Source organism: Cnephaeus nilssonii (assembly GCF_951640355.1).
Source record: "Cnephaeus nilssonii genome assembly, chromosome: 6".
NCBI classification, from domain to species: domain Eukaryota; kingdom Metazoa; phylum Chordata; class Mammalia; order Chiroptera; family Vespertilionidae; genus Cnephaeus; species Cnephaeus nilssonii.
In genome coordinates, this window is record NC_137077.1 from 34643414 (window position 1) to 34667951 (window position 24538).

Below are 24538 nucleotides of genomic sequence, written 5' to 3' on the forward strand. Positions count from 1 at the left end.
CCCTCTCGGTTGGCCTCCTCATCTGTAAAATGAGGATTTAATATGCCCACCTCGTAGGTTTGCTGTGACAGTTTACAGCAGTGGTGTTTGGGCGCATTGCACTAGCACTAAAAATAGCCATTGTTCTTAACATTTTTTTGACTCTGTATCTGGTCCTTTTCAGGAGTTTTCAGATCACTTCTTAAAAATAGGAGGTAAGCTTCGTTTCTTTTTTAAATATGGTGAACACTAACAGAAATATTTTCCTGCTTGCTTCACCTTAAGCTGAAACTCAGAGCAAAGATAAAGGAAACAGTTGTCCATGTTCCCCGCTATGCCCCTCCCCAGCGTGAGTGAGTGAAGACACTCTTGGTTTTGGGAACTGCTTTGCTTGGTTAGTTGAAGAAGAGACCAGGGAAGATGGGGTTCCTGGGAAAATCGGGTCATTTTGCACAGAAGAAAATGAGACTCTTGCCAGGCATTTTGCAAACAAGTGTCCTTATTTTCTAAAGGCCTTTGGGGAGAGGCTATGTGGGTGATCCACTGTAGACCACAGCCATCATAGGGTGTCCATTCCAACTGCCTGTGGTCAGGGACATCTTTCCACCTGTTAGCAAGTTCTGAGTTAGCTCGAGGGGCATAGGGTGTAGCTTAAGCTTGGTTTTGCTCTCGATGGGATTACGATCTATCAAATGAATAATCTTGTTCTGAAAAGGAAACTGTGAGTGACTTGAGTCAAGAAGAACATTTGACCCAAGACTCTAAAATACTAGTTCTGACTTCTCCATTAACTAGTTGTGGACCTTCAGGTATAGCATTCATCCCGGGCTTGGTTTCCTCATATGTAAAACCAGGAAGTTATTTTAGATTGGGACTCTGAGGCAGAGGAGGATTCTGGGAACTCTCTAAATGGAATACATACTACGTTTTGCATGTATTTGTGTTTTTCTAAATGCTAGATTCTTTCTCAGGTTTTGTCTCAGGTCAAAGCTTCTTGTGACAGCAGATTTTGGTATTTATGATAGTGGAGGAAGGAATCATTGATTATTTATTTAAATATTTTTATTGATTTTCAGAGAGAGAGGAAGGGAGAGGGAGAAACATCGATGAGAGAAGCATCTATTGGCTGCCTTCTGTAGGCCCCCTACTGGGGATCCAGCCAGAAACCCAGGCATGTGCCCTGACCTGCATGGAATGACACTCAACCAACTGAGCCACACCTGCCAGGGCTCAAATATTCTTTATTCTAGGCAATTCATACTAAAAATTCTGAAAAAACTTGGGGGTAACAATCTTACTTGGACTTGTGTGTCATTTAGGTGGTTTCATTGGTTCATTATAACTTGAGACAATGCATAAGTGAATTTCTTTTCATCATGAAACTTATACAAGATTTTTCCCTTCCATTTTTTCTCCTTTAGACATCTCTTCCTTTCCAACCAAATACCTAAGATCATCTTTAGTATTGAATGGAGATGTAGTTTTGCTTTTAGAGCCATTCCTTCAAGCATACATTTCTTTTGTGCGTGAGGGTGTGGATGGAGTTTGAGGGCTGCTGAAGCTAGAAGTCTTTTTTTTTTAAATTTTTATTTGCTTCAACTTTAAAAAGAATTGATATTAGAGAGAGACAGACAGATATCCATGTGAAAGAGAAACATAATCAGCTGCTTTCCTCATGAACCCCAACCTGAGATTGAACCTGATGTGTCCCAACTAGGAGTGGAACCCACCACCTTTTGGTGTATGGGACGACGCTCCAGCCAAGGAAGCTCCCCCATCCAGGGTGAAGCTAGCCGCCTTTATTCTCGGTTGCTTTGGTTTCTCCTCACCTCTTTGGAAATTGGCAGTCAGTGACTTTGATTTTTTTCTTTTCTTCTTAATACAGACATGTAAGCATATAGCTGCAGACAGAAAGGAAATGTTTGCACGTTTAGCAAAATGTGTGGGGAGGTGTTTGTATGTGGGTGTGAGTACACACTAACTCTGTAATTGAATCAGTGGTGTGTTTTTCTTTCAAAATGCATTCATACATTTAATTAGGAGGCCTTCGCATCTCTGATGGCGCTTAGTTATGTAGTCTCAGCAGTTTTTTCGGAAGGAGGGAGAAGGTTCAAGGGAATGTTGACTCTCGGTGGATCTGTGCTTTAATATTATGGTATTCTCGGGAAACCAGGGTTCTGGCACCAGACTTTCAATTAGCCAAGGCTCTCCATTACTTCAGGAATGAAGAAGTGGAAGAAGGGATTTCAATAGTTCTTAAATCTTCATTTAGCAGCAGCTCGAGGCTTTTGAATCAGGGGTTCCCAGTATGTGTTCCTTGCATACCATAATGCTGTCCTCTCCTCAAATCACAGAGCTGGTTCAACCAAGAGGAGACTTCAATTAAGGGTGTGGTGGTTTACAGCCATTGTAGCAGGATTCATTTAGTCGTTAGGGAAAAAAAAAAAAAAAAATATATATATATATATATATATATATATATATATATATATATATATATATATATATGCTATCTCTTAAAAAATGTGGTAGCTTTCAGAGCTTGAAATAGCCTTGACAGTTTCCTGTGACTGTTACCTTGAACTGAGAGGTCTTCCCTCGCCAATGGCTGACTCCTAAGCATAGTCCAATAATTGTATTTGTCTTCCATGTTTCAATTTGTATTTCAAAGCACAAGTTGTCATCGTGTGATCAGCTTTTCTTATTTGTATGTTCGTTTTTACTTTATTCCTTTACCCTCATGGTAGTAATTATGTGCTTGGCTTTAGTTACATGGGCCATTTGACACTGTGATATTAAGAGATTTTAGAAGAAAAGGTCATCAGCTGTCTTTCTGGGCTATTCTGGGCATTTTGTACTGGATTTATTTTGGATCCAGCTTTTCTTGCCTTTGATGAGCTGTTCCTGCTCCTTGCCTTGGCCTCTCATCGTGCTTGGAAGCTTTTCAATAGTAATGGGATGACTGCTTTGTGCAACAAATAAACAGTCTCAGCTTGGGAGGGAGTCGAGAAGACGGATGGAACGCTCCATGAATGCTTCTGGTTCTAGTGCGTGGAATTCCTGGAGCAGGAAGCCGGCTTCCAATACACTGCCGTCCGAAGGTGTTTCCTGCTGGAGGAGGTTAGCTTTTCCACAGGGCAGCATGTTTCCGGAGGCATTCTCAGAAGCCTTGGGTGATTGGTGGGGTTAAATGGTCTTGCTTAGACATTTTTAGAAATTAAAGAATGGATTATTTGCTGAGAAAAGTTGACTTTTTGGCGTCACAGTCTAAATTGGTCTTGCCTGAGGTTTGGCACAGAACACACCACCTTTCAGAGGCCTGTACTCAGCTTGGGCTTCGTGTGTTGCTGGGGGAGATAAAAACCAAATATCGAGCAGGAAATAAGTGGCCCCAAGAAGTAGCAGAACTGCCCTGGCCAGTGTGGCTCAGTTGGTTGGGCAGCATCCCAGGCACCGGAAGGTTGCCAGTTTGATTCCCAGTCAGGGCACATGCCCAGGTTTCGGCCTCGATCCTCAGTAGGGAGTGTGTAGGAGGCAGCCAATCAATGATTCTCTCTCATCAGTGATGTTTCTCTTTATCTCCCTCTCCCTCCCCTTCTTGCTAAAAAAAAAAAGTAGCAGAACTTCCGAGTATAAGACCTCTCTCAGGACAAAACAGCAACACATTTACATTGACCCACAGCACCCCCTGGCCTGTTGACTTCTTCTCTTTCTTCCCCTAGACCAGTGGTCGTCAAACTCATTAGTCAACAGAGCCAAATATCAACAGTACAACGATTGAAATTTCTTTTGAGAGCCAAATTTTTCAAACTTAAACTTCTTCTAACGCCACTTCTTCAAAATAGACTCGTCCAGGCCGTGGTATTTTGTGGAAGAGCCATACTCAAGGGGCCAAAGAGCCGCATGTGGCTCGTGAGCCGCAGTTTGCCGACCACGGCCCTAGTTAACCAGCAGAGCAGCAATCACTTCTTTGTGAAACTGTGTGAGTGATTATAGAGGGACAGAAAATACTAATTCTACTGGAGTGTTGCAGGATCCAGAAAGTGACTTCTGTTTCCAGTGAGCTGAAAAAAGTCAGTGTGTTATGGCTGGTTCTTTGCACTCTTTACCTAATACCCGATATAAAACAATTCTTGCTATCATTTCTATACTGAGTCATTGCTTGTAGGGGTTGTACAGGCTTAGGTTCCTGTGAGCCTCTGCCATGACATTTTCTCAACTGACCAATATATAACCTTGTTTCTGTTTAAAGGCTCCTTACTTAATATTATTCATTCATTAACATTGAACTCATGATACTGTAATTCATGCCTCAGCAAGGCTTATCTAACACATGCATTTTCTCCGCAAGGCGCACACAGCTTTCTGGCACTTAGGAACACTAGACAGCACTTCAGCCGTATGCTTGGGGCCACTTTAAACTTGGAAATTACCAACGAAAAGTACAAAAAGTGGAAAAACAAGGACACTTGTTTATAGTATGAAAACTGAGCTGCAACAAGAAGGTAGAGAATCACCTCAGCTGGGACTGTGCTCATGGGCAACTCAAATGCTTGGCTGCCCTGTGATGTCCATGAATGACCACGAAAGCACCACTAGCATCGATTTCGAGGTTATGAATAGATTTCATGAGTGGGCATATTCATGTATGTCTACTGTATAATATAAAACAATCCTGATTGTTGTGGCAGGAGCCCCCTCAACTGTCTGGTGCCAGCTCCACAGTTTATGTAGCAAACTAATCATTTAAGGTAAAAATGAGTTACAAGTTGGTATTGTGACTGATATCCAGACACAGTTTTTAACAGCCTCATGTAAGGTGAAGACTGTCAAGGACAACTTGCCCAATTATTAAATCCTGTTGCTGAACAGGTGACAGTTAACACTCTGCCAGGCTTTGAACATCTAGAGAATAGGAACAATGTCTTGTGTATCTCCATGTCCTTGGCATGAAGGGTAATAATGGCCAGCACATAGTGGGACCTCAGCAAGTGAATGAACACTGAATGAATGAGTGAATGAGTGAACGAATGAAAGAGCAAAGATAAACCTGCTTGTGATGCCTTACCGTCCACTTCAGGGCACCTTAGGAGTCTGGTGCCTCTTTTCAGCTTAGATAATTTCCCATCCACTTTTCAAGTCAGTGGTTACTAATTGTCAGAAACAGCAGTGCCTTAGAGCTGGTGTAGCATGAAGTGTATCGTAGCTGGGCCTGAGAAAGGAACAGGAGTACCACCAACCATACTGAGAAAACTACTTACGGGCTAGAACAAGAATTTGACTCTTTCTTCCATCTTGTCATGGAGCCTGGTTTGAAATTTTTTCTCTGGTATTTCTGCTACCAGCTTCTCTCCATTTTAGTCCCCCCACTCCTACACTGCTGTTACTAGAAACGTCAGTCTAGAATACGGATTTGACCATCTCCATCTCTTGCTTCAAAAACTGCACTCGTCCCATAAGATACAATCAAAACACCGTAGTGATCTGGTTCCATCCCTACACTTCACACTTCGGTCTCTTACCATTGCACTGAAGTACCCTCTCTGCTCAGGCTGAACTGGACTTTCCACTGTTTCCCAAGCATGCCTTTTAGGACTCTGGCCTTCCCGCAGGCTGTCCCCTGGGCCTGCGTTATCTGCTCCTTCTCCCAGGTCATTCTCGGCTCTAGTTCAGATTATAGCTTCTATGCTGTCTCTGGTCAGATGCCCATCTTGCCCACAGGTATGCGCTGTTCAAGGGAGGGCTCTATTATTCCCATCTTTGTGCACAGCCTTTGGCATGTTAATATTCCGTAAATGTATTTAAACAAGTGAATGAATCTAAACATTACCTGGAAAATTTGGAAATGTGAAGGCATTAAAAAACACACTTTTAAATAAAAAAGAGGCTAGAATATCAGTTTCTGAGTTCAGACAAGTAGAAAGATGTGGCCATTCTTTTGTTCATTAGCTTTGCCTGTTGTACAAAACTGAGCTTTTCCACTCAGGAAACACCTATACTATGCCATGCTCCCTGGCTCCTGATATCAACATCCAGGGACTAGATTTAATTAAAGTAGAAGCTAGTTAAATTTTATGTGAGAGGAAATGACATTCAATTTCAGATATTATCTGTTTAATTATTTCCTGCAGATTAACCATTTGTTTCACCAAATGTTTATCGTGGAGTTTCTGTGTACAGGGAACTGGGCCAAAGGCTTTGGAGCATGCAAAGATAAGCGGAACACAGGGGCTTTTGTCTAATGAGAGAGAAAGATATGGAAGCACATTTCTTTAAAACAGGATAAAATATGCATTTACTACAGGCAGTGCTGTGGTAGCATAAAGGAAGGAGTGATTATTTCTAGCCTGCTCAGTTCCATAGAAGAGCTTCAATTTAACCTGTGCTTGAAGGGTCATTTGGGGGTAGTTTAGTAGGGAGCAGGGCAAAAGGAAGGAGTAACATTAGGGCAGTTCCAAGGAGAGGGAACCATATAAGCAAAGGCACTGAGGCAGGAAGAAAGTACAGGGAGCAACAACAGGAGACAAGTACTGCAAGGAGTGTCAGAGTCGAGAGGGAGCATCTATATATATAAAACCCTAATATGCAAATAGACCAAACGGCGGAACAATTGAACAACTGGTCGCTATGACGTGTGCTGACCACCAGGGGGCACATGCGGAACATGGCGGGCATTGGCTGCAGTGGGATGGTAGAGCAGGTGAGCGGGGCGCCAGACCAAGGCAGGGCACCGGTCACTGTCATCTGTGCGAGCCTCTGGTGATTACTGAAAATTCTTTACTCCTGTGTTCCGCAGTCCCACTGGGTATTCGCACCTGCTGCTGGCACCCACACCTGCTGCCGGTGCCAGAGCCACTGCTCAACTCGCTGCAGGCGCCCGGCACCGGCTCCGATCGTTTGGCTCTGTCAGCGGGTGTGAGCGGCGGCTGCCGGCCCTGATTGCCCTTGAGGGCTTCTCCACCTCCCCCTGCTCCTGATGGGCAATCAGGGCAGCAGCCATGGCTCACACCCACTGATAGCACCGGCCCTGCTTGCACCCACTGCTGGTGCCACCTCAATCGCTCTGCGCCATCAGTGGGTGTGAGCAGGGCAGGCGCCATCAGCGCATGGTGGCAGCAGGCAGTGGGACCGGGAAGCGGAGGATGAGCCTAAATTTGCCCCTGTGCCCACTGCAGCCCACAGTTCCTTTCAAGGTGCACAAATTCGTGCACTGGGCCCCTAGTTGTTAAAATAAGACTGGAAAAGTATGTCAGGATCCTATTATAGAGATTTAATGGCAATTTACTTGGACTTAATTCTGTAGTCATTAGGGGTCATGGCAGATTTTTTAAAAAGTTTTTTCTTGATTTTAGAGAGAGGGGAAGGGAAAGAGAGAGAGAAAAAACCATCAATGTGAGAGAGAAATATTGACTGGCTGCCTTTTGCATGCCCCATACTGGGGATCGAACCTGCAACCCAGGCCTGTGCCCTGACAGGAATCGAACCTGTGAACTTTCGGTGCATGGGATGACATTCAACCAACCGAGCCACATCAGCCAGCGCCGTGGCAGATTTTTAAAACAAAGGAAGTACATGACAGCAACTAGCATCAGCTAAAATTTGTAAGCATTTACAACATGCCAAGCACTTTTACTAAATCCTCACAACACTTTAAGACTATTCGTATAACATTTTATAGATGTAATGGAAAGTCCAGAGAGGTTGAGTAACTTGCCAAGGATCCACAGCAAATCAGTGAGGACCTGGGGTTTGAAGCCAGGAAGCCTTCTATAAGAATTTGGGTTTTGAACCTAGGATTGATTAGAGGATTCAGGAAGACTCTGGACTTTCTGAATTGTTTGTAAAGTGTTTAGTATATATGAATGGGGGCATTTAAGAAAAAAAATCTATAGCTTTAATCACATAAGAGGTATGCAACAAAAAAGGTTAATAAAGATTATAGCATCACTCCCTTTTGCTCTCAGGAGTCCTCCAGTATATTCAGTGCATATGATGGCGACTTTATGCTTATGCTGCTTCTTAGGTTGGAAGCAGCAGAACAATCTGGCACTGCTCAAAATAAAAGGAAGTGTCAAAATAACTTGCAGGAATTGGTATTATAAGTGGCAAGCTGTTCCTGATTGTGAGAATCAGAGAAAATGTCCAAGAAGTTCTTTTAAAGGTAAACATGAGCTGTCCAGGTCTTGAAACTTGTGATTATTTGAGGGCAGAGAGCCTAGCCTCCCACTGGGCAAAAATTATTCTTTTAAATTTCAACAAAAGCTAAATAAACTCCTGAAAAATGAAATATTTTTGAAAAATGCCCAGACACTCACCTGCTTTCAACTGGACCATAACCATAACCTTTTTTATGGTTAGAGGGACTTACGGGATGAATATGTTTTAGTCCATGAGACCGGAAATTCATTTCAGCCAGTGGTGAACCCAAAGGCAGGTGCCAGAATAAATGAATGAATGTAGATTAAAGAATTGTTCAGCTAATATCACTGGAGAAATCAAATTAATACCTAAGATTTTTTTAGTTAAAATTTTCATGCTTTAAATATGTACGTTTTGAATATATTTCTGTCACACAAGCATAGCAAATGTAATTCTTTAATAGTCGGGATCTGGATTTCCTACTTAATGGAGTTTTTCTTAATATTTTTCTCATCTTTGCTTTCTTACTTTCTCTCTATTTTTTATTTTTTCATAGACCATTTGAGAGTATCTCATATACAATCCATATTCAGATGTTTCCAGCTACAAAATATATTTTATCATAGTTTTGTAGGTTTGATCAAGGGTTCAATGAAGGATTATGTATAGCCATTGATTGTCATGTCTCTTTCATCTCCTTTATGAACAGTCTTATCTCCCTGCCTTTTTTTTTCTTTTCTTATTTGGTATTTCATGACATTAACATGTTTGAAAAGTCTGAGACAGTTGTCTGGAAGCGTGCCTTTCACCCAGGGTCCGTCTGACTTGGTTTCCTAATGATTACATCCCAGTTAAACATTGCTAGCAAGAATACACTGCTTCTCTTCAGAAGGTACATGATATGAGATTAGGCAGGCTAATTTTATTTATTTGTTTTTTAGTCTTTAAAAATTTTTTTTTATTGTTTGAAGTATTAACATATGTCTCCTTTTTCCCCCCCACTGACCCTTCCCCGGCCACTCCCACTCCCCAGCACATGCCCTCACCCCCCTGTGTCTGTGTCCATTGGTTATGCTTATGTGCATGCATACAAGTCCTTTGGTTGATCTCCTACCACCCGCCCCTTGCCTTCTCTCTGAGGCTTGATGGTCTGTTCGATGCTTTTCTGCCTCTGGGTCTACTTTAGGCAGGCTAATTTCAATTACTTGATGACGTTGGTGTTGACTGGACCTCTCCATTGTAAAGTTACCTAATCTCCTTGATAATGAATAAACAACCTGTGGGGTAATTCTTGGAGACCATATGCATAGCTTGTTCCCCAACAGTCAGTCATTCGCCCAGTGGCTTTAGCATTCACTTTTGATCCTTCTGTGAATTAGTTATGTTGGTGGCTGCAACATGGTGCTCATTGAATTTTTGAAGTCACTTTACTGGGGGGAAAGTCTCCTTTTCATCCCCATCCCTGTTTGGGAAAAAAAAAAAAATCTAGGCCCTAAACAGGTGGCAGAGAAGTTGATAAAAATGAAACCTGAATACAACTATGCAAACATATGTTAAATTTAAAATGTGCAAAGTGTCTTCTCTTACTTTATGTACAGGAAATTTCTGAGACAGACAGAAACACGAGAGAGAGAGAGAGAGAGAGAGAGAGAGAGAGAGAGAGAGAGAGAGAGAGAGAGAGAGAGAGAGAGGAGAGAGAGAGAGAGAGACAGGGAGAGGGAGAGAACATGAATGCTTAGTTTGGGGATTTGCACTTAAGATAATAAATCTTTATTGATGCAGATGAGGAAAAACAAACTGCCATTCTTATTTCCTTCTACACTAAGGTAGTTCACTAAGAATGAAATGAATTTTCATTCAACAGTTACAATCTGAAAAGCTATTTGATGTTTGCCCTCTCATTTGAAAATGCCTCAAAAGTAGTTCTTTATGAGGTTTATTAGATTGAAATCAAATGAGTATCAAAACCATGGGATTCTTTTGAAAGATGGGATAGTAAACAGAAATTTTTTAGTAGGGGGATTTCTTGATGTAGGCTTATAATCCTTTTGGGAATTTATCCTAAGGCTTTCATATCTACCCTGCTGCTGACTGGCTCACTCAGTGACTCCGTGTTATCTGATGAGGATATTATTTCACTTTTGAAAGAAGTGTTGTTCTCTTTGTTGCAGTATTAGGAAAAGATTGACTTTAGGCAATGCAATATAAGTTCCATCCATCTCAAAATTAGAGAGTACACTGCATGCAATATAAGTTCTCCCACTTGCAATTCATAAAGAAAAGATGTTTACTTAACTATCCATCCTACTTAAGCAAAACTGTTGTTTAAATTTTGGGGTAAGGACCTTACAAGGGCCTCTCCATGAATTAATTTACAATTTGCTTCATTTTTCTTTTCAGTATTTTGTAAGAGGACATTGGACACTATTTTAAAAAAAACATATATTTTTATTGATTTTAGAGAAGGGAGAGGGAGAGAGATAGAAACATCAATGATGAAAGAGTCATTGATTGGCTGTCTCCTACATGCCCGCACCCCCCCCCCCCCCCCCCTTACTGGAGATCAAGCTGGAAACCTGGGTATGTGCCCTGACAGGGAATCGAACCGTGATCTCCTAGTTCATAGGTTGATGCTCAACCACTTGCCACACCGGCCGGGCGGGACACTAGTTTTTAAAAAATATGTTTTTATTGATTTTTTAGAGAGAGGAAGGGAAAGGGAGAGAGATATAGAAACTCTGATGAGTGAGAACATCGATTAGTATTAACCTCCTGCACGCCCCTCACCAGGGATTGAGCCTGTAACCTGGAATGGAACTGGTAATCTCTTGGTGCATGGGTTGATGCTCTCAACCACTGAGCCACACCAGCTGGACTGGACACTGTTTTTGTGATAGGTAGACCTGGACCTGTGCATCCTCTTGAGCCATGAATTTTCATAGTGTATCATTTAAGTCTGGAAAAATGGTTTGCCTCTGTTTTGCTGGTATGGTAGGATCACACACATTTTTTGTGTGTGTGTGTCAGTGGGATCCTGCTGAATAAGAAATTGGCTTGGTATGGGGTGGTCTATAAAATTTACATTAGCTTATTCCAATTCTGTGTTTGGTGAGAGCTGAATACTCCCTACCTTTACTTGGTAAGTTCTCACACTGTGTTTCTGGTTCATCTTATGGTGTTGTTATAGATTCTAGAATATGAATATTTAAGGCAGTATCTTGCTAATTCAAGCAGCTGAACTTATGGATTGAAAGGTTTAGCAGTTCACTTAAAGGAATGATTTTAGCTTTGAGGCTTGAGATAATGCATCCCAAAACTTATTGGTTAATTAGATTAGCATGTGCCTGGCAAGTACAATAGTTCTACAAGCAGCTTGAAGTTACACCAAAGATAGTGTCTTTCTGTGACTACTTCCCATGCTCTTGATGTATAGAGGGCGTCCTCCAGCCCCAGCCCCAGCCCCAGCCCCAGCCCCATGTATGTGACACAAAACAGTGAACCATTGGTCACAGTTGACATGCAACTAATAGCTTCATAGCATATTTGACACCATAATGACTGAAGAGGTACTGAAATATTTCCTGTTTTTAAACACTTTTGACTTGCTTTCTGAGAGGTAGCATGACAACTCCAAAGAATATTTAGTGTAAGGACTTGTAGAGTACATTGCTTGAATCACAGAAGTACGTTCCTACATGTCAAGCAGGTTTATGGAACACTGAAAAATGAACAGGGCTTACTTATTTAGTGTGGGCAATCTTTTAAAACCATTTCATTTTAATTGAGTTTTTCTTAGAGCTTTACTTAAAATGATACCAAAACTCTGGTTACATGTGCTGTGATGGTAGATGTCACCCATCTTTAGGCATATTGTGGTGTCTAAAGCAAGATTAAGTCTCCATGTGTATTTGTTGAATTAAATTTTCAAATTAGTTGCTAAATTCCTCTAGTCTTAGGTTTCTTAGCCTGTAGTTCCCACCTCATTTTCTCTTCTTCCTGCCACCACCCTTCCCCCACCCCAGCCTGGTCCCTGCTTTTAACACGGCTGGTCATATACTAGTAGAGGCCGAAAGACCTCTCTGTACCAGATACTGTGTTAGGATCTTGTAGTAAAAACAAACTAAGACCTGGTGCTTACCATCAAGAGGTCAGAGTCTAGACCAAGGGAATTAATCATGTAGAGAAGTCTGAAAAGTACAAGTCATGGTGTGGGGGTGGCAGAGTGGGGACTGGGGGACAGTTTAAGGAAAGGCATGGTCAACTTTATCTAGAAGGATCAGTCTTGGCTTCATAGTAACCCTAGGGTAGAGTCTTTAAGAACAGGTTCCCCTGGCAGTGGGGGACTTGGGGAATGTAATAGGGGAAATTCTCCAGGGAATGGAGAAAGTAGTCCCTATGTTTTGTGCATTGGCCCTTATGAGAAGCAAGAGTATCCTGTCGGGGAATTTGGTGAATGTAGATTTAAAAAAAAAATATCTAGGAAAAGCAGAGAGCAAGGCATTCTGAATGCTGCTAGTTGTGGTGTACATGCTGCAGTTTGGGAAGGAGGTGCATAGGTTGGACCTGGAAGGAAGTGAATGAACATCTTGGAACAGGTATAGTAAAGGGACTCAAAGTCTTGGTGAAGTCAAAGAGCAAGTGAAGGTGGAAGAGCTAGTCGAGTAGAAAAATGTTCTCAGAGAGGTGGATACAATGAGGAGTCTGGCTTTGAAGAGACTCAGGGTGTGACCAGGAGCATATATTGCTAAGGAGGCCCTATTCTTTGATCTCTTACCTCTCATGGGACTGTCTTTCCTTGGGGAATATTGTCTCCACTGTCTCTCACATGTAACCTGCCCAGGTCACATGCCTTACTTCCACACCATTTTATCCAGTGGCTTAAACTGATCCTATTTGTAACTCAAGGAAACTCTGATAGAAAACCTTTTAAATCAACCTTCCCATGTTGAATTGATTATTCTTTGGTACCCAGTGTGTACCTCATAAGACTCTTCTCATCTATACCTCTTTATAGTCACGTGTTTACATGGCTTTATCTCTTAAATGATAAGCCACTTGAACCCACAGTTTGAGTTTGTTTTTATTTTGTTTTGGGTAAGCCAGAAAAGTATCTGTCACTCCTGTGTGCTAAATATTTGTGGAAGGGAGGAAGGAAAAGAGGAAGGAATTGGATAAGGAAATTGAAATTGAGAGATGGAAGGAATTTGAGACCAAAGAATTATGCAGTTTACTACGTGAACTCTGAAGATTATGTAGGAAGTAGCAAAAGCTGAAGAAGGAGAGTTTTGAGTAGCTGTGGGTGAATGAGGAGGATGGTAGTGGTATTAGGGAGGTGAGTTAAGAATAATAATGGGGAGAGGTCAGTGCAAGGAGGGGGAGTATGGACAGCCTTATTCAAAGAAGGTGACATTTAGAGGAAAGTTTAATGACATATGAAGGAATTATCAGAGGGCACAGTGGAGAATGGGCTGGGAGAGGACTTGATTGAGTCAAGATCTGCCCAAACCCATAACTTTGAGTAAATACTGCTTCTATGTGGGAAATATTACAACGAGAATTGCCTTTTAAATTCTTCCTCTTGGATGTCTCTTGGATGAAGACATCTGGGGAGAATGAATAATAGCAACAACAACAATAAAAATATTTATGAAGTGCTTATATTATCTCATTTATTCTCACAACAACCCTATGGGATATGTATTATCATCTTTCCCATTTCATGAATGAGGAAAGTTTGGTTTAGAGTGGTTAAGTAGCATTCCCCATCCTCACATTCCTCCTAAATGGACCACTTATTTTATAGCCAAGGCGACACATGCTAGAACCAGTGAGGTCCCCTAGGAGCATCAGAAGGACTGTCTGAACTCCTGAAACACTGCCAGTTGAAGCCCTTCCTGAGTGATCAAGTACCCACTGCCACTTGCTTGAGCCCCAGAAGTTCAACCAAAACAATACTGCCAGGCTGGGAATCTGATGGGATATACTGCTACCTTCTGAAAACAGAGATCTGGGTTAATGATAAAATAGGATAAAAATACAATAAGAAGGAGAGAAAAAGGACACCTTCATGTTAGAAGAATGATACTGCTTAAAATTCCCAGAGAATATATTTCAGTCTTCTAGATAGCATATATACTGTTAGCCTGAGTCAAGTCAAGATGGTGAGCTGGAAGAGGAAGACATGGATTATAAGAATATGTGTTTTGTTTATTGGGGGTGGGGGGAGATGATTCATGGGGATTGTAGAATGGGGGCAATTAAAAAGTTTTAAAACTTGGTGATATAGGATATTCTCCTTCAATGGATTCTTGAGGTTGGATTTTCTTGCTTCTGTGACAGAGTCTTTTCCTTCGTGTCAGCTTATGGGGGTTCTTGGGGGCCTTCTTGGGACGCTCTCTTCCCCAAAAGGAGGAGAGGACGCGCTGCCTCAGCCAGCGGAAGACCCACCTGAAGTTGAGCAAGGAGAGGGGTTGTGTACTAGAATGAGTATCCTCCTTCTTCGGCTTATCTGACGAGATTGAGCAGGTCTCTGTAGTACTTGTTCTTTGTCTGCCAGTTGCTTGTCTTATTGTCTACCAAGGAAATGAGTGATGAGTGAGATATGTGCAACCTGGACAACATGGGGTCCATAATTACTCATTCATGGAACTCAAGTCCTTTTACCAAAAATAACCCAATTGTAAATGCAAAGTTTCCATACTCAATATAGACACACTTTTTGAGGATCCTGATTTTAGGCTTTTCTTTACTTTCCTATCCTCTTCTCTCCCTCAGTGGTCCTTGGTATTTTCCCTTCAACTCCACCCTGACCCTTTTCCTTGATGTTATCCTTTTTTCACTCCCAGCCACGTCAGACACCCAGAGGCTCCGCCCTGCTTCATAGCAGGTAGCAATGTTCCCTGCATTCCACCCAGGCCCCTCCACCAGGCCTGCCCCCTGCTTGCCTCTGAGGCATCACTGTGCTCACCTCAGCAAGTTCATGTTCCTGACGCTTTGGAGGAATCTGTGGATACTGGGTGGCATCATTTTCTGGTGGGTCGAACGTGGGCAAATCTTGAAGACAAGTATCAGGTTCTTGATGACTGACCTGAGCCACATCTGGAGGGGTGCTGCTGGACAGCTGGAAATCTTCCTTTTGAGCAGATTCAGGGGATACAGACTCATCATCTTCGTCATCTTTCTGATTTTCTAGAAATTTCTCAAGCCTTTGCACCAGCCCATCCAGTTTGCTGAGAGTCAGTTTTGTCTTCTCTTCAGGATATTTGTCTATCCAGTGGTTGTCTCCATATAGATCCCAATTAATGATTGAGTCTGAATGGTTACCGCCATCCCAGGCCAGGGTGATGCCGAGTTTGCCAAACTGCTCTGTGCTGTCCTGAATTTGGTCCTGTCTCTCCAGGAGTCTCCCTATACTTTCAGGAGGGACAAAATGGATTGAGGGATTGTTGGAAGATGTATCTTCACAGGAGGTTGTATTCTCATTGGAGAAGGTGTCCTCATTGGGGTAGTAGCCCACAGAGAGGCTCAGGTTTGATTCGGAGTCCTCAGTGTCAGTACAGTTGCTGCAGGAGAATGAGTCTGCCATGGAGTTCAAGGGCTCAAATATTAGGTCTCCCTCATCTCAGGAATCTTCAAAATAAAGCAAAAACAAATGAGATTGATAAGCAGTAACATTATCTATTCATTTTTCTATTTGGAACTACTCCTCTACGGTTCATCCTATTTTGCAATCTCCAATGAAAGGCAAAAGAGGCAGCCCTCTCCCTTTAAAAATCTCTTTCTTTGTATAACAATTCCTTCTACTAAGCATCTTCACCTGTTGCCCCACATCATCTTACTACAGTTGAAAGAACTTATAAAAGAAAAAATACCATTGTACAAAATATGAAAATAAATATGCCTGTGATCCTTTGATCCAGAGATAATGGTGACCATTATAAAAACATTTTGGTGGATTTCCTTGTAATCTTTTTCTTTCCATATGTACACATATTTATACATATACATTCCCCCATTCACATACATATGTGGTCATGATGTCACATCAGTTGAAACTGAAATTATTTTATGGCATAAAATAATTTATGTTTTTTCTATTCTGTCACTTTTAACCACTTTCTCGTTAATGACCATTAGCTGGTGGTTATTGTTTTAATAAATAAATTTGTATTAAACCCTATTGTCAGTAAATTTTTGTCTCTCTTTATATTCCTATATGTGGGTTTAATGGATCAAAGATCACAAACATATTAAAGGCATCTGATAGTTGATACTAAATTGCTTTCCAGAAAAGTTATAGCCATTTAGACACCCATCCTCCCACCATCTGATGGCACTTTTTGGTCCAGCTTTTTCTATGATGTCCCAATAAGTAAGTGGGGGGAGCGAGGGAGGAGGACACACAACACACACACACACACACACACACACACACACACACACACACACGCACGCACACGCACATTGCAGACTCCGCCATTTTCAGCTGTGGTGGCTGCCCATGTGAAAGAGGTGCTACCAACTTAGCCCTAAACTGAGGATGTTCAAAATCCTTCAGATCCTGAGTCTCAGTGGCTGGAAGTTCAACTGCCAGAAGTCTGTGTTCTGGGACTGTTGGTTACCATGACAACACAAGGGCCCAAGTCAGAGAAGTGGTAGGAGCACAGGAGCGAGCCCTTGCTTCTAAAATATTCTGTAACCATACCGTCCTGGGCTAACGAGGATCCCTCTCGAGGGCAGAAGGATGGTTACTTCTGCGATGGTGGTTGCTTCCCTCTTGTCATGTGCACGTCTAGGTGCTTCCTATTTTAAGGTCATTCAGAGCCTATTGGTGAGATGGACATGTTGTCGCACAAAGAGGTGAGTGCAGCAGCAGAACTTAAAAATAACGGTGTGGAAGAACAAAAGGAGGCGCCTCATGCAGCCGTGGTTGAGATTGAGGGCTCAGGAAAAGCCCGCTGAGGACATGGCTTCTCATGTATGTAGGAGGGAAGAAGTTAGTGAGGTGTAAAGCAGGGGTGTGGGAGAGGGCCTTTCAGGCAGAGGGGAGGGCACGAGCAGGGGCACCGAGGTGAGAAACAGCCAGTGGTGTGGAGAGATCAAGCAGGGGTCGGTGAGATCATGGAAGGCCCCCTCCCTCCCGTTAGGGAACCTGGATTTTATCCTGAAGCCTATACTTGGATGGTAGTGTTCATTTACCAGGCCCTCTTCCAGGCAATTCAAAGTACATTGAAATACTGGACATGGTTAAAACAAACAAAACTTCCAGGGGACGTGGCAGCATGAATGTTATTGCTTGGCTTTAATGAGAAGGGAATCAGTAAGTTTGCACTGGGTTGAGGGGAATGGGGGGAATGGGAGGAGAGGAAGTAGGAACAGTGCATATAGACTATACTTTAGGGGTGTCTGAATGAGAAAGTGAGAGGAGGGTGCAGAGTCGAGGTTCAGTTCCGCACCCACCCTCCAAATAAAAAAGAGGTAAGAATTCAACACGGGGAAGAGTTCAAAATATAAGACTTGGTTGCTTTGTTTGGAGAAACTAAGGGTGGGATCCATGGCATAGGCTGACGGGTTAGTTTTAATAAAAGGAATATGTTGTTCCATAATGTTAGAAGGGAAAAAATGAAGATGAATATGGAAAAATTTGGAGGAATGCATTGTTAAGTACCACATTTTATTTGAGTTTTTCAGCTAGTCTTCTGCCTTACTCCTGAGGTTAAATCTGCTTCTTCTTCTTCTTTTTTTAAACATTAATTCTGTTAACTGGATCTGTGTTCTTATTCTCCTTGTTCCCAATATTATCTTGACAGCCTCTTCAGTAACATGAAGTGTCTTGGTTCTTCTAGAATTGCTTTTCCTTGTCTTCTTGCTCTGGGCATCCCTGCTGCTCACCAAGCCCTCCCACCTCCCAGGATGCCCTTCCCTTCCAATGGCTTCATGACATTATCTGGGGATTGGTCAGATCATGGCTCCTCAGTGATCCAGTCTGGTCACTTTGCCTTCAATGCTATGGTGTTCTCAGTGGGTACTTCATGGCGGAGATAGTGAATCTTTCATTCTCTGTTTCCAAATACGTGATTCTGGAGACAAATGTGAGTTCTTCTGTAGGATTGAAGGCTCTCAGTTGCATAGATTAAACCAAAGAACCTTTTCTATGAGCAGTGACCAGGGCCAATGTCGTTATAGCAACCTCCAGTCTAGTCTAAACTGTGAGGCTATGGGAGATTGTTTCTAGGTCAGTTCAGTTATTTTCAGGAAGGGAGTAGAGCATCGACTCAGAGTTTCCTAGGGACAGAGTGCATATGTACTTTGAAAAAGCATATTCTTAACATTGCGTAGATTTGCTTTTGGTTGTTTTTTGAATTTTCAAGTTTCGAATAGCATTAAAAGAAACCATAAGGTTTTTATATTTATCAAAAAGAGGTTTGGCTTTAAACACACACACACACACACACACACACACACACACACACACACACACACACACACACACACCAAGAAACACTGGTCTGACTTAAAAGAACCTCAATTCATTGGAATCTATCGGTTGCTTAAGATCTTTTCCAAATATTTTTCTCTGTCTTTATTTCCATTAAACAAGAACTTTGGTATGACTCTCAGGTTTGTCACTGTTGTACGGGTTTAACTTTGTAGATTGTATTAACTAAGAGTATTTTAGGTGACTCTGTTTCAGGAGTTATGATGGCATGATGTAAGAAATATAGTTGGAGCTGGGGAGAAATCATCTCTACTACCCAACAGAGGCTGCTTGGCACGTAGCCACAGACTGCTCACCACCCTCATGAGTGGTTGGGGACCTAGACTAATCCCCGGGGGTGTAAGTCAGGAGCAACATATTCTCTGGCATTTGTGGTACACTTACTACATGCCAGGTCCTGTCCTAAGCACTTTACATGTGTTTGTTTATGTTTTACAGCAACCCAGTCAATTATCATTATTTGCTCTGTTTTAACGAAGAAGGAACCAAAGTATAACCTGCCCACCATCCCAGATCATAAGCTCTACAGCCTGGATTCAAATGTAGGCAGTCTGGCTCCAGAGACCCTATTATCCTCTACACCAGGGGACCTCAAACTTTTTAAACAGGGGGCCAGTTCACTGTCCCTCAGACCATTGGAGGGCCGGACTATAGTTTTAAAAAAACTATGAACAAATTCCTATGCACACTGCACATATCTTATTTTGAAGTAAAAATACAAAACGGCAAAAACACCCGCATGTGGCCCGCGGGCCGTAGTTTGAGGACGCCTGCTCTACACAGTCCTGTCTTTCCAGAGTCTGACTGCTTACCTCCTCCCTGAAAGATTCCTGGGAGAGTTGACCCAGTCCAAAATCAAACCTGCATTCTGGTTTCTTGAAAAGAAACTCTGTTGAGTAAAACAGCATGTTCTAAAATACCTGTAAGAGGTGGTACACAGGACTGGCCCGAAACAATGGCGTCCACATTTGGGGCAGACTCGAATGAGATTTAAAGTAAGTATTCAGCTTTCTCTTTGGCTTAGTGAGATCTGGGTCCCTCTGCTGTGGCTTTCCATAGAAACTGTGCCTGCCTTCCAGAACGCTGGGAGCCTAGGGAAGAACTCAGAAGTAGCTCTCTTTCCCTGCAGCTAGGGTGAAGGTGTATGTGGTTCTGGTACCCATTGAAATGGAACACTTTGAAATAAATATAAACATTTAAGTAGGAAAAAATTATTTCCTACCTAAACTACTAAAGTTTACAGTTATCTGGACGATAAAAGAGCTTCAAATGGGGGCAGCCTCAGAGAAAACTTGGTATTTTAAAAATTTATTTATACCATTTCTCTCTCTCCCTCCCTCCCTTTCTCTCTCTCTCTCTCCATCTCTCCATATATATATATATATATATATATATATATATATATACACACACACACACACACACACACACACACACACATACATATACATATATATGTACTGTATGCACACACATACATCTATAATAATAAAAACGTAATATGCTAATTAGACCGGACAGCCGAACGACCTTCCAGATGAAGCCATGGTGGCAGGGACTGAGGCACAGGCAGTTAGGGGTGATCAGGCAGACAGGCCAGCAGTTAGGGGTGATCAGGCTGGCAGGCAGAGTGGTTAGGGGCGATCAGGCAGGCAGCCAGCAGTTAGGGGTGATCAGGCAGGCAGGCGAGTGGTTAGGGGTGATGAGGCAGGCAGGCAGAGTGGTTAGGGGCGATCAGGCAGGCAGGCAGGCGAGCGATTAGGAGCCAGCTGTCCCAGATTGTGAGAGGGATGTCCGACTGCTGGTTTAGGCCCGATCCCGCCTAATCTGACTGGGATAGGGCCTAACCTGGCAGTCAGACATCCCTGGAGGGGTCCCAGATTGCAAGAGGGTGCAGACCGGGCTGAGAGACCCCCCTTAAAGAAATTAACACAAGTGGTATTGTTAATGAAAACCCCAACCCCCTGATCTGTTATTAGAGGTGAAAGCTAAGCTGTGTTTCAGAACTGACTACACTCTCTTCAGCATGGCATCCTAAGGGTGATGCGTGTCATTGTTTCTATCAGGAAAAATACCCGAGTGAACCAATTTATATTAGACTATTAATAGCGATTATCCTTTTTATTTTGGAGAAAAAATAGACATTCAAGGGACTTTAACTTATTTGAATTGCGTATTTTAAATGAAATACATAATATGTATATTATTTCCTACCTAAACTACTAAAATCTATTTTTTCTCCAGAATAAAAAGGATAATCGCTATTAATAGTTTGATATAGATTGGTTCACTCGGGTATTTTTTCTGGAAGAAACAATGACACTCATCACCCTTAGGATGCCATGCTGAAGAGAGTGTAGTCAGTTCTGAAACACAGCTTAGCTTTCACCTCTAATAACAGATCAGGGGGTTGGGGTGTTCATTAGCAATACCACTTGTGTTAATTTCTTTAAGGCCTTAATTTGACTTGCTGGTCTAGCTTCTCTTGGATCACAGTTAGATTATCTAAATAGTATAAGCTGGCTCATCATTACCTTTTCTCTGGAAGCAAAATCATCCATAATAAAGCCTCTTGAGATTTTAAAATGACAGTATGTGATGAATTTACAATGTTTTAGGCCCAAAGCCAGTAATAATGGTAACTTTAAAATTTGGACCACTTCCTAAAGTCCATCTGAGTTGATGGCATTTGGGACTTAAATATATAGAGTAGGAAGCTTATAATTTAGAAGCTGCCGTTTTGGTTAATTTTATGTGTTAATCTGACTGGGCCACAGGGTACCCAGATATTTATTTGGTGAAACCTTATTCTGGGTGTGTCTGGGAGGGTGTTTCTGGATGAGAGATGGACATTTGAATTGTTAGTCTGAGTAAAGCAGATGGCCCTCCCCAGTGTGTGTGGGGGGGCATCGTCCAATCCTTTGAAGACCTGAAGAGAACAAAACACGAAGGGAGACTTCTCCCTCCGTCTGACTGTTTTGAGCTGGAACATTGGTCTGCTCTTATCTTTGTACTCAGACTGGATCTGACATCGTCAGCTCTCCTGGTTCTTGGGACTCTGGACTTGGCCTGGAACTTACATTATCAGTTTTCCTGGTTCTCCGGCCTTTGGATTCTGACTAGAGAAATACCATTGGCCCTCCCAGGTCTCTAGCTTGCAGAGGGCAGCTGTTGAGACTCTTCAGCCCCTATGACCATGTAAGCCAGTTTCTTATAGTAAACCTATTTTTTTAAATTGGAGAGTGTGTGTGTGTGTATTTATATATGTGTGTGTATATACATATACATATTTGTACTATTGGTTCTGTTTCTCCGGAGAACTCAGACTAAAATAGCTACGTATTCTTCATTTTTTGAAATAATGAAATATTTTTAACCATACAAAAAGAAACATCCTGGACCCCATGATATGATGCCCTGAGGACACAACATCATTTCTGTGGTAGTCTTGCCAAAAATGCATATTTTTCTCCTAATAATGAGACAAACCCCAATTGTGAGACCTTCAACAAAGTAACTGTCAAGTGTCAAGGTCATAAGAGACAAGGAAAGACTGAGAAAGTGTCACAGAGCAGGAGGCTAAGGAGAAACAGCCACCTAATGCACTGGGGATTCTAGATGGGACCATAGAATAGATAAAGGACATTGGTGTAAAACCTGGGGAGATCACATTATGTTTATTTTAGTTAATAATATTATACTAAAGTTAATTTCCTGGTCTGATTATTTTTGTGTTAAGATGCTAACATTAAGGTGAGGGATTGTGTTTGCAACTTCTCTGTATGTCTAAAATTAGGTCAAAATTTAAAAAAATTTAAATATGTAAGTAGAGTAAATGATGCAGCAAAAACCTATATACTTATAGCTCATTTTGGTCAAGTTTGCCATAGTTGATCCATTACTTCTTTGAAAAGAAATACATCATCCTACATAATGATTTATGCCCCCTTGTGTTCCTTCCCTGATTCCCTTCTTTCCCCACTTCTGCCATGATCACTATTCTGAAAATGCTATTTATCTCCTGCAGGCTTTAACCCTTTGCACTTGCTTGCTTTTTTCTCGATTCCTTTATTCTACTCGGGATTTAATTTTTTAAATACTCCAGATTTTACAAAGCGCGGCAGTAGAATAAAAAACTGGAGTTTCTTTTCATACAAACTTATTTATTTGGGTTTTTTTATATTTCAAATTATTGATACATTCAAAGAGTAATTTTAATCTCTACATCCGAGTGCAAAAGGTTAATGGCATTTCAGTTTATTACTAGTAGAGGCAGATGGGATGATGTCCTAGCATCAAGATTTACAAATAAATATATTGTCTTACCTTTGAAGACAAAAACCAATGTAAAGATGAATTTACTTCAGACCACTGCACTGTACACTTAAAATGGTTAAGATGGTAACTTTTGTTATGTTTATTTTACCACAATAAAAAAAAAAAAACTTGGGGGGGAGAACAATGTAAACAGACTATAAGGGACACTCTTTAGAAAAGAGGAAGTCCCTTATTCTCATAGCTTGTTTTGTTTTATAAGAATTATTGTGACAAGGTCATCGTTTTTCCCCACCCAGATTCCTAGCTGAAGTATTCACGGTGTTTATTTTGGGGGGTGGGAGAGGATGGGTGCAGTTTCCTATGCTCTATTTATATGTCCATTCCCAAACAGACAAGACCTTATCGAAGCTCATGGATTTCATTAGAGGAGGAGGATGGTGAAGTAGTGTTGTGGCGTATGCAAAGTTCAATGTTATCGGGCCTCTGCTAGGTGCTTTCACACGGTGGATCATTCAATCTTCATGACAAGCCTCTGAGTGGTGTATTTTCACCCCAGGCTTATTGTGCACTTCAGATCTGCCTCCAGAGCCAGAGGCCCGAGCCACTGCCAAGAACTGGCCTCAGCGGGTTATACCTCAAGGGTTGGTACGATTAGCCAACAATGACAGTAGATGGGAACTATAGGTCTCCTTTTACACAACTTCACCTCCCAGTATGGCCATGAAAGCAATTCACTGGGCAAATTCTGCCGCACATACAGCCATTTAATGGCAAGCAGGCCTAAAAACATCGAACAGCCTTGTTTTGTAAGCTCCAGAACTGTGCTGTCTTGCAGGGTAGCCCACTAGCCACATGTAGCAGTTATACTTTAAAATGAAATTAAAAATTTATTTTTTTCCGTCACTCTAGCCCCATTTCGAATGCGCAATGACCAGCTGTAACTAGTGGCTACCTTATTGCATAAGGCAAACAAAATGTTTTCACCGTCGCAGAAGGTTCTGTTGGGCAGAGTTGCCCTGGGGTTCCCTATGCTCTGTCCTTTTGTGAATTTGGGTAACACTCTGAACAAAAGGAAGTTTCATTAGAGGCAGATGGGACGATATTCTAGCATCAAGGTTTAACTAACTTACTTGTCGGGATCAGGTGACAATATTTCATCCAAAGCATCTTAAAACAGCTAACCCAATGGGAGAAAATAAGAATAGGAGGTAGCCTACAGTGTTTTCCTTATATTCTAGAAAATCAGAAAGATGGTATCTGAAGTACAAATGAGGAATGAGTGTGAATAGGAGCAGGAAATGTGAGTGCCTATTATAAATAATAATTCAATTTAATTAGAAGGGAACTAGACGAAAAGCAGAATGGGAATAGGTGAGTCTAGGGTGGGTGTTTTTCTGCATCTCTCTGGCCATTTATCCTTGGCCATTACAGAGTTCCCCCCAGTAGACACTATCTGTGGACCAAAACCTCCCACCCCTGCTCCCCTTCCCACTTTTAAATTATTTACCAGTTCAGTGCTTTACATTTCTCTCCAACCTTTCCTTAGCAAGCACAGATAAAGCTTTCTCTCCACAGGCCTGAGGCTAAGTAAAATTAAGCTACAGGAAGTTCCCCACCTCTGGCTCAGATCTCCCCCAGCATCTG

At 41.9% G+C, this 24538-nt stretch overlaps 2 protein-coding genes across 8 annotated transcripts in view; one reads left to right on the forward strand and one right to left on the reverse strand.

Moving 5' to 3' along the window:
- Nucleotides 1–24538, forward strand: part of PPFIBP1 (PPFIA binding protein 1) — a 166368-nt gene that overhangs the window by 59535 nt on the left and 82295 nt on the right. The gene's annotated exons all lie outside the window — the stretch shown is intronic.
- LOC307102097 (uncharacterized protein C12orf71 homolog) lies at nt 13428–17412 on the reverse strand. The gene is made up of 2 exons (XM_079775532.1): nt 15029–17412; nt 13428–14690 (listed from the first exon to the last, which is right to left on the reverse strand). The coding sequence occupies exons 1-2, from the start codon at nt 15701–15703 to the stop codon at nt 14376–14378; spliced, it is 990 nt and encodes a 329-aa protein (XP_079631658.1). The 5' UTR covers nt 15704–17412; the 3' UTR covers nt 13428–14375.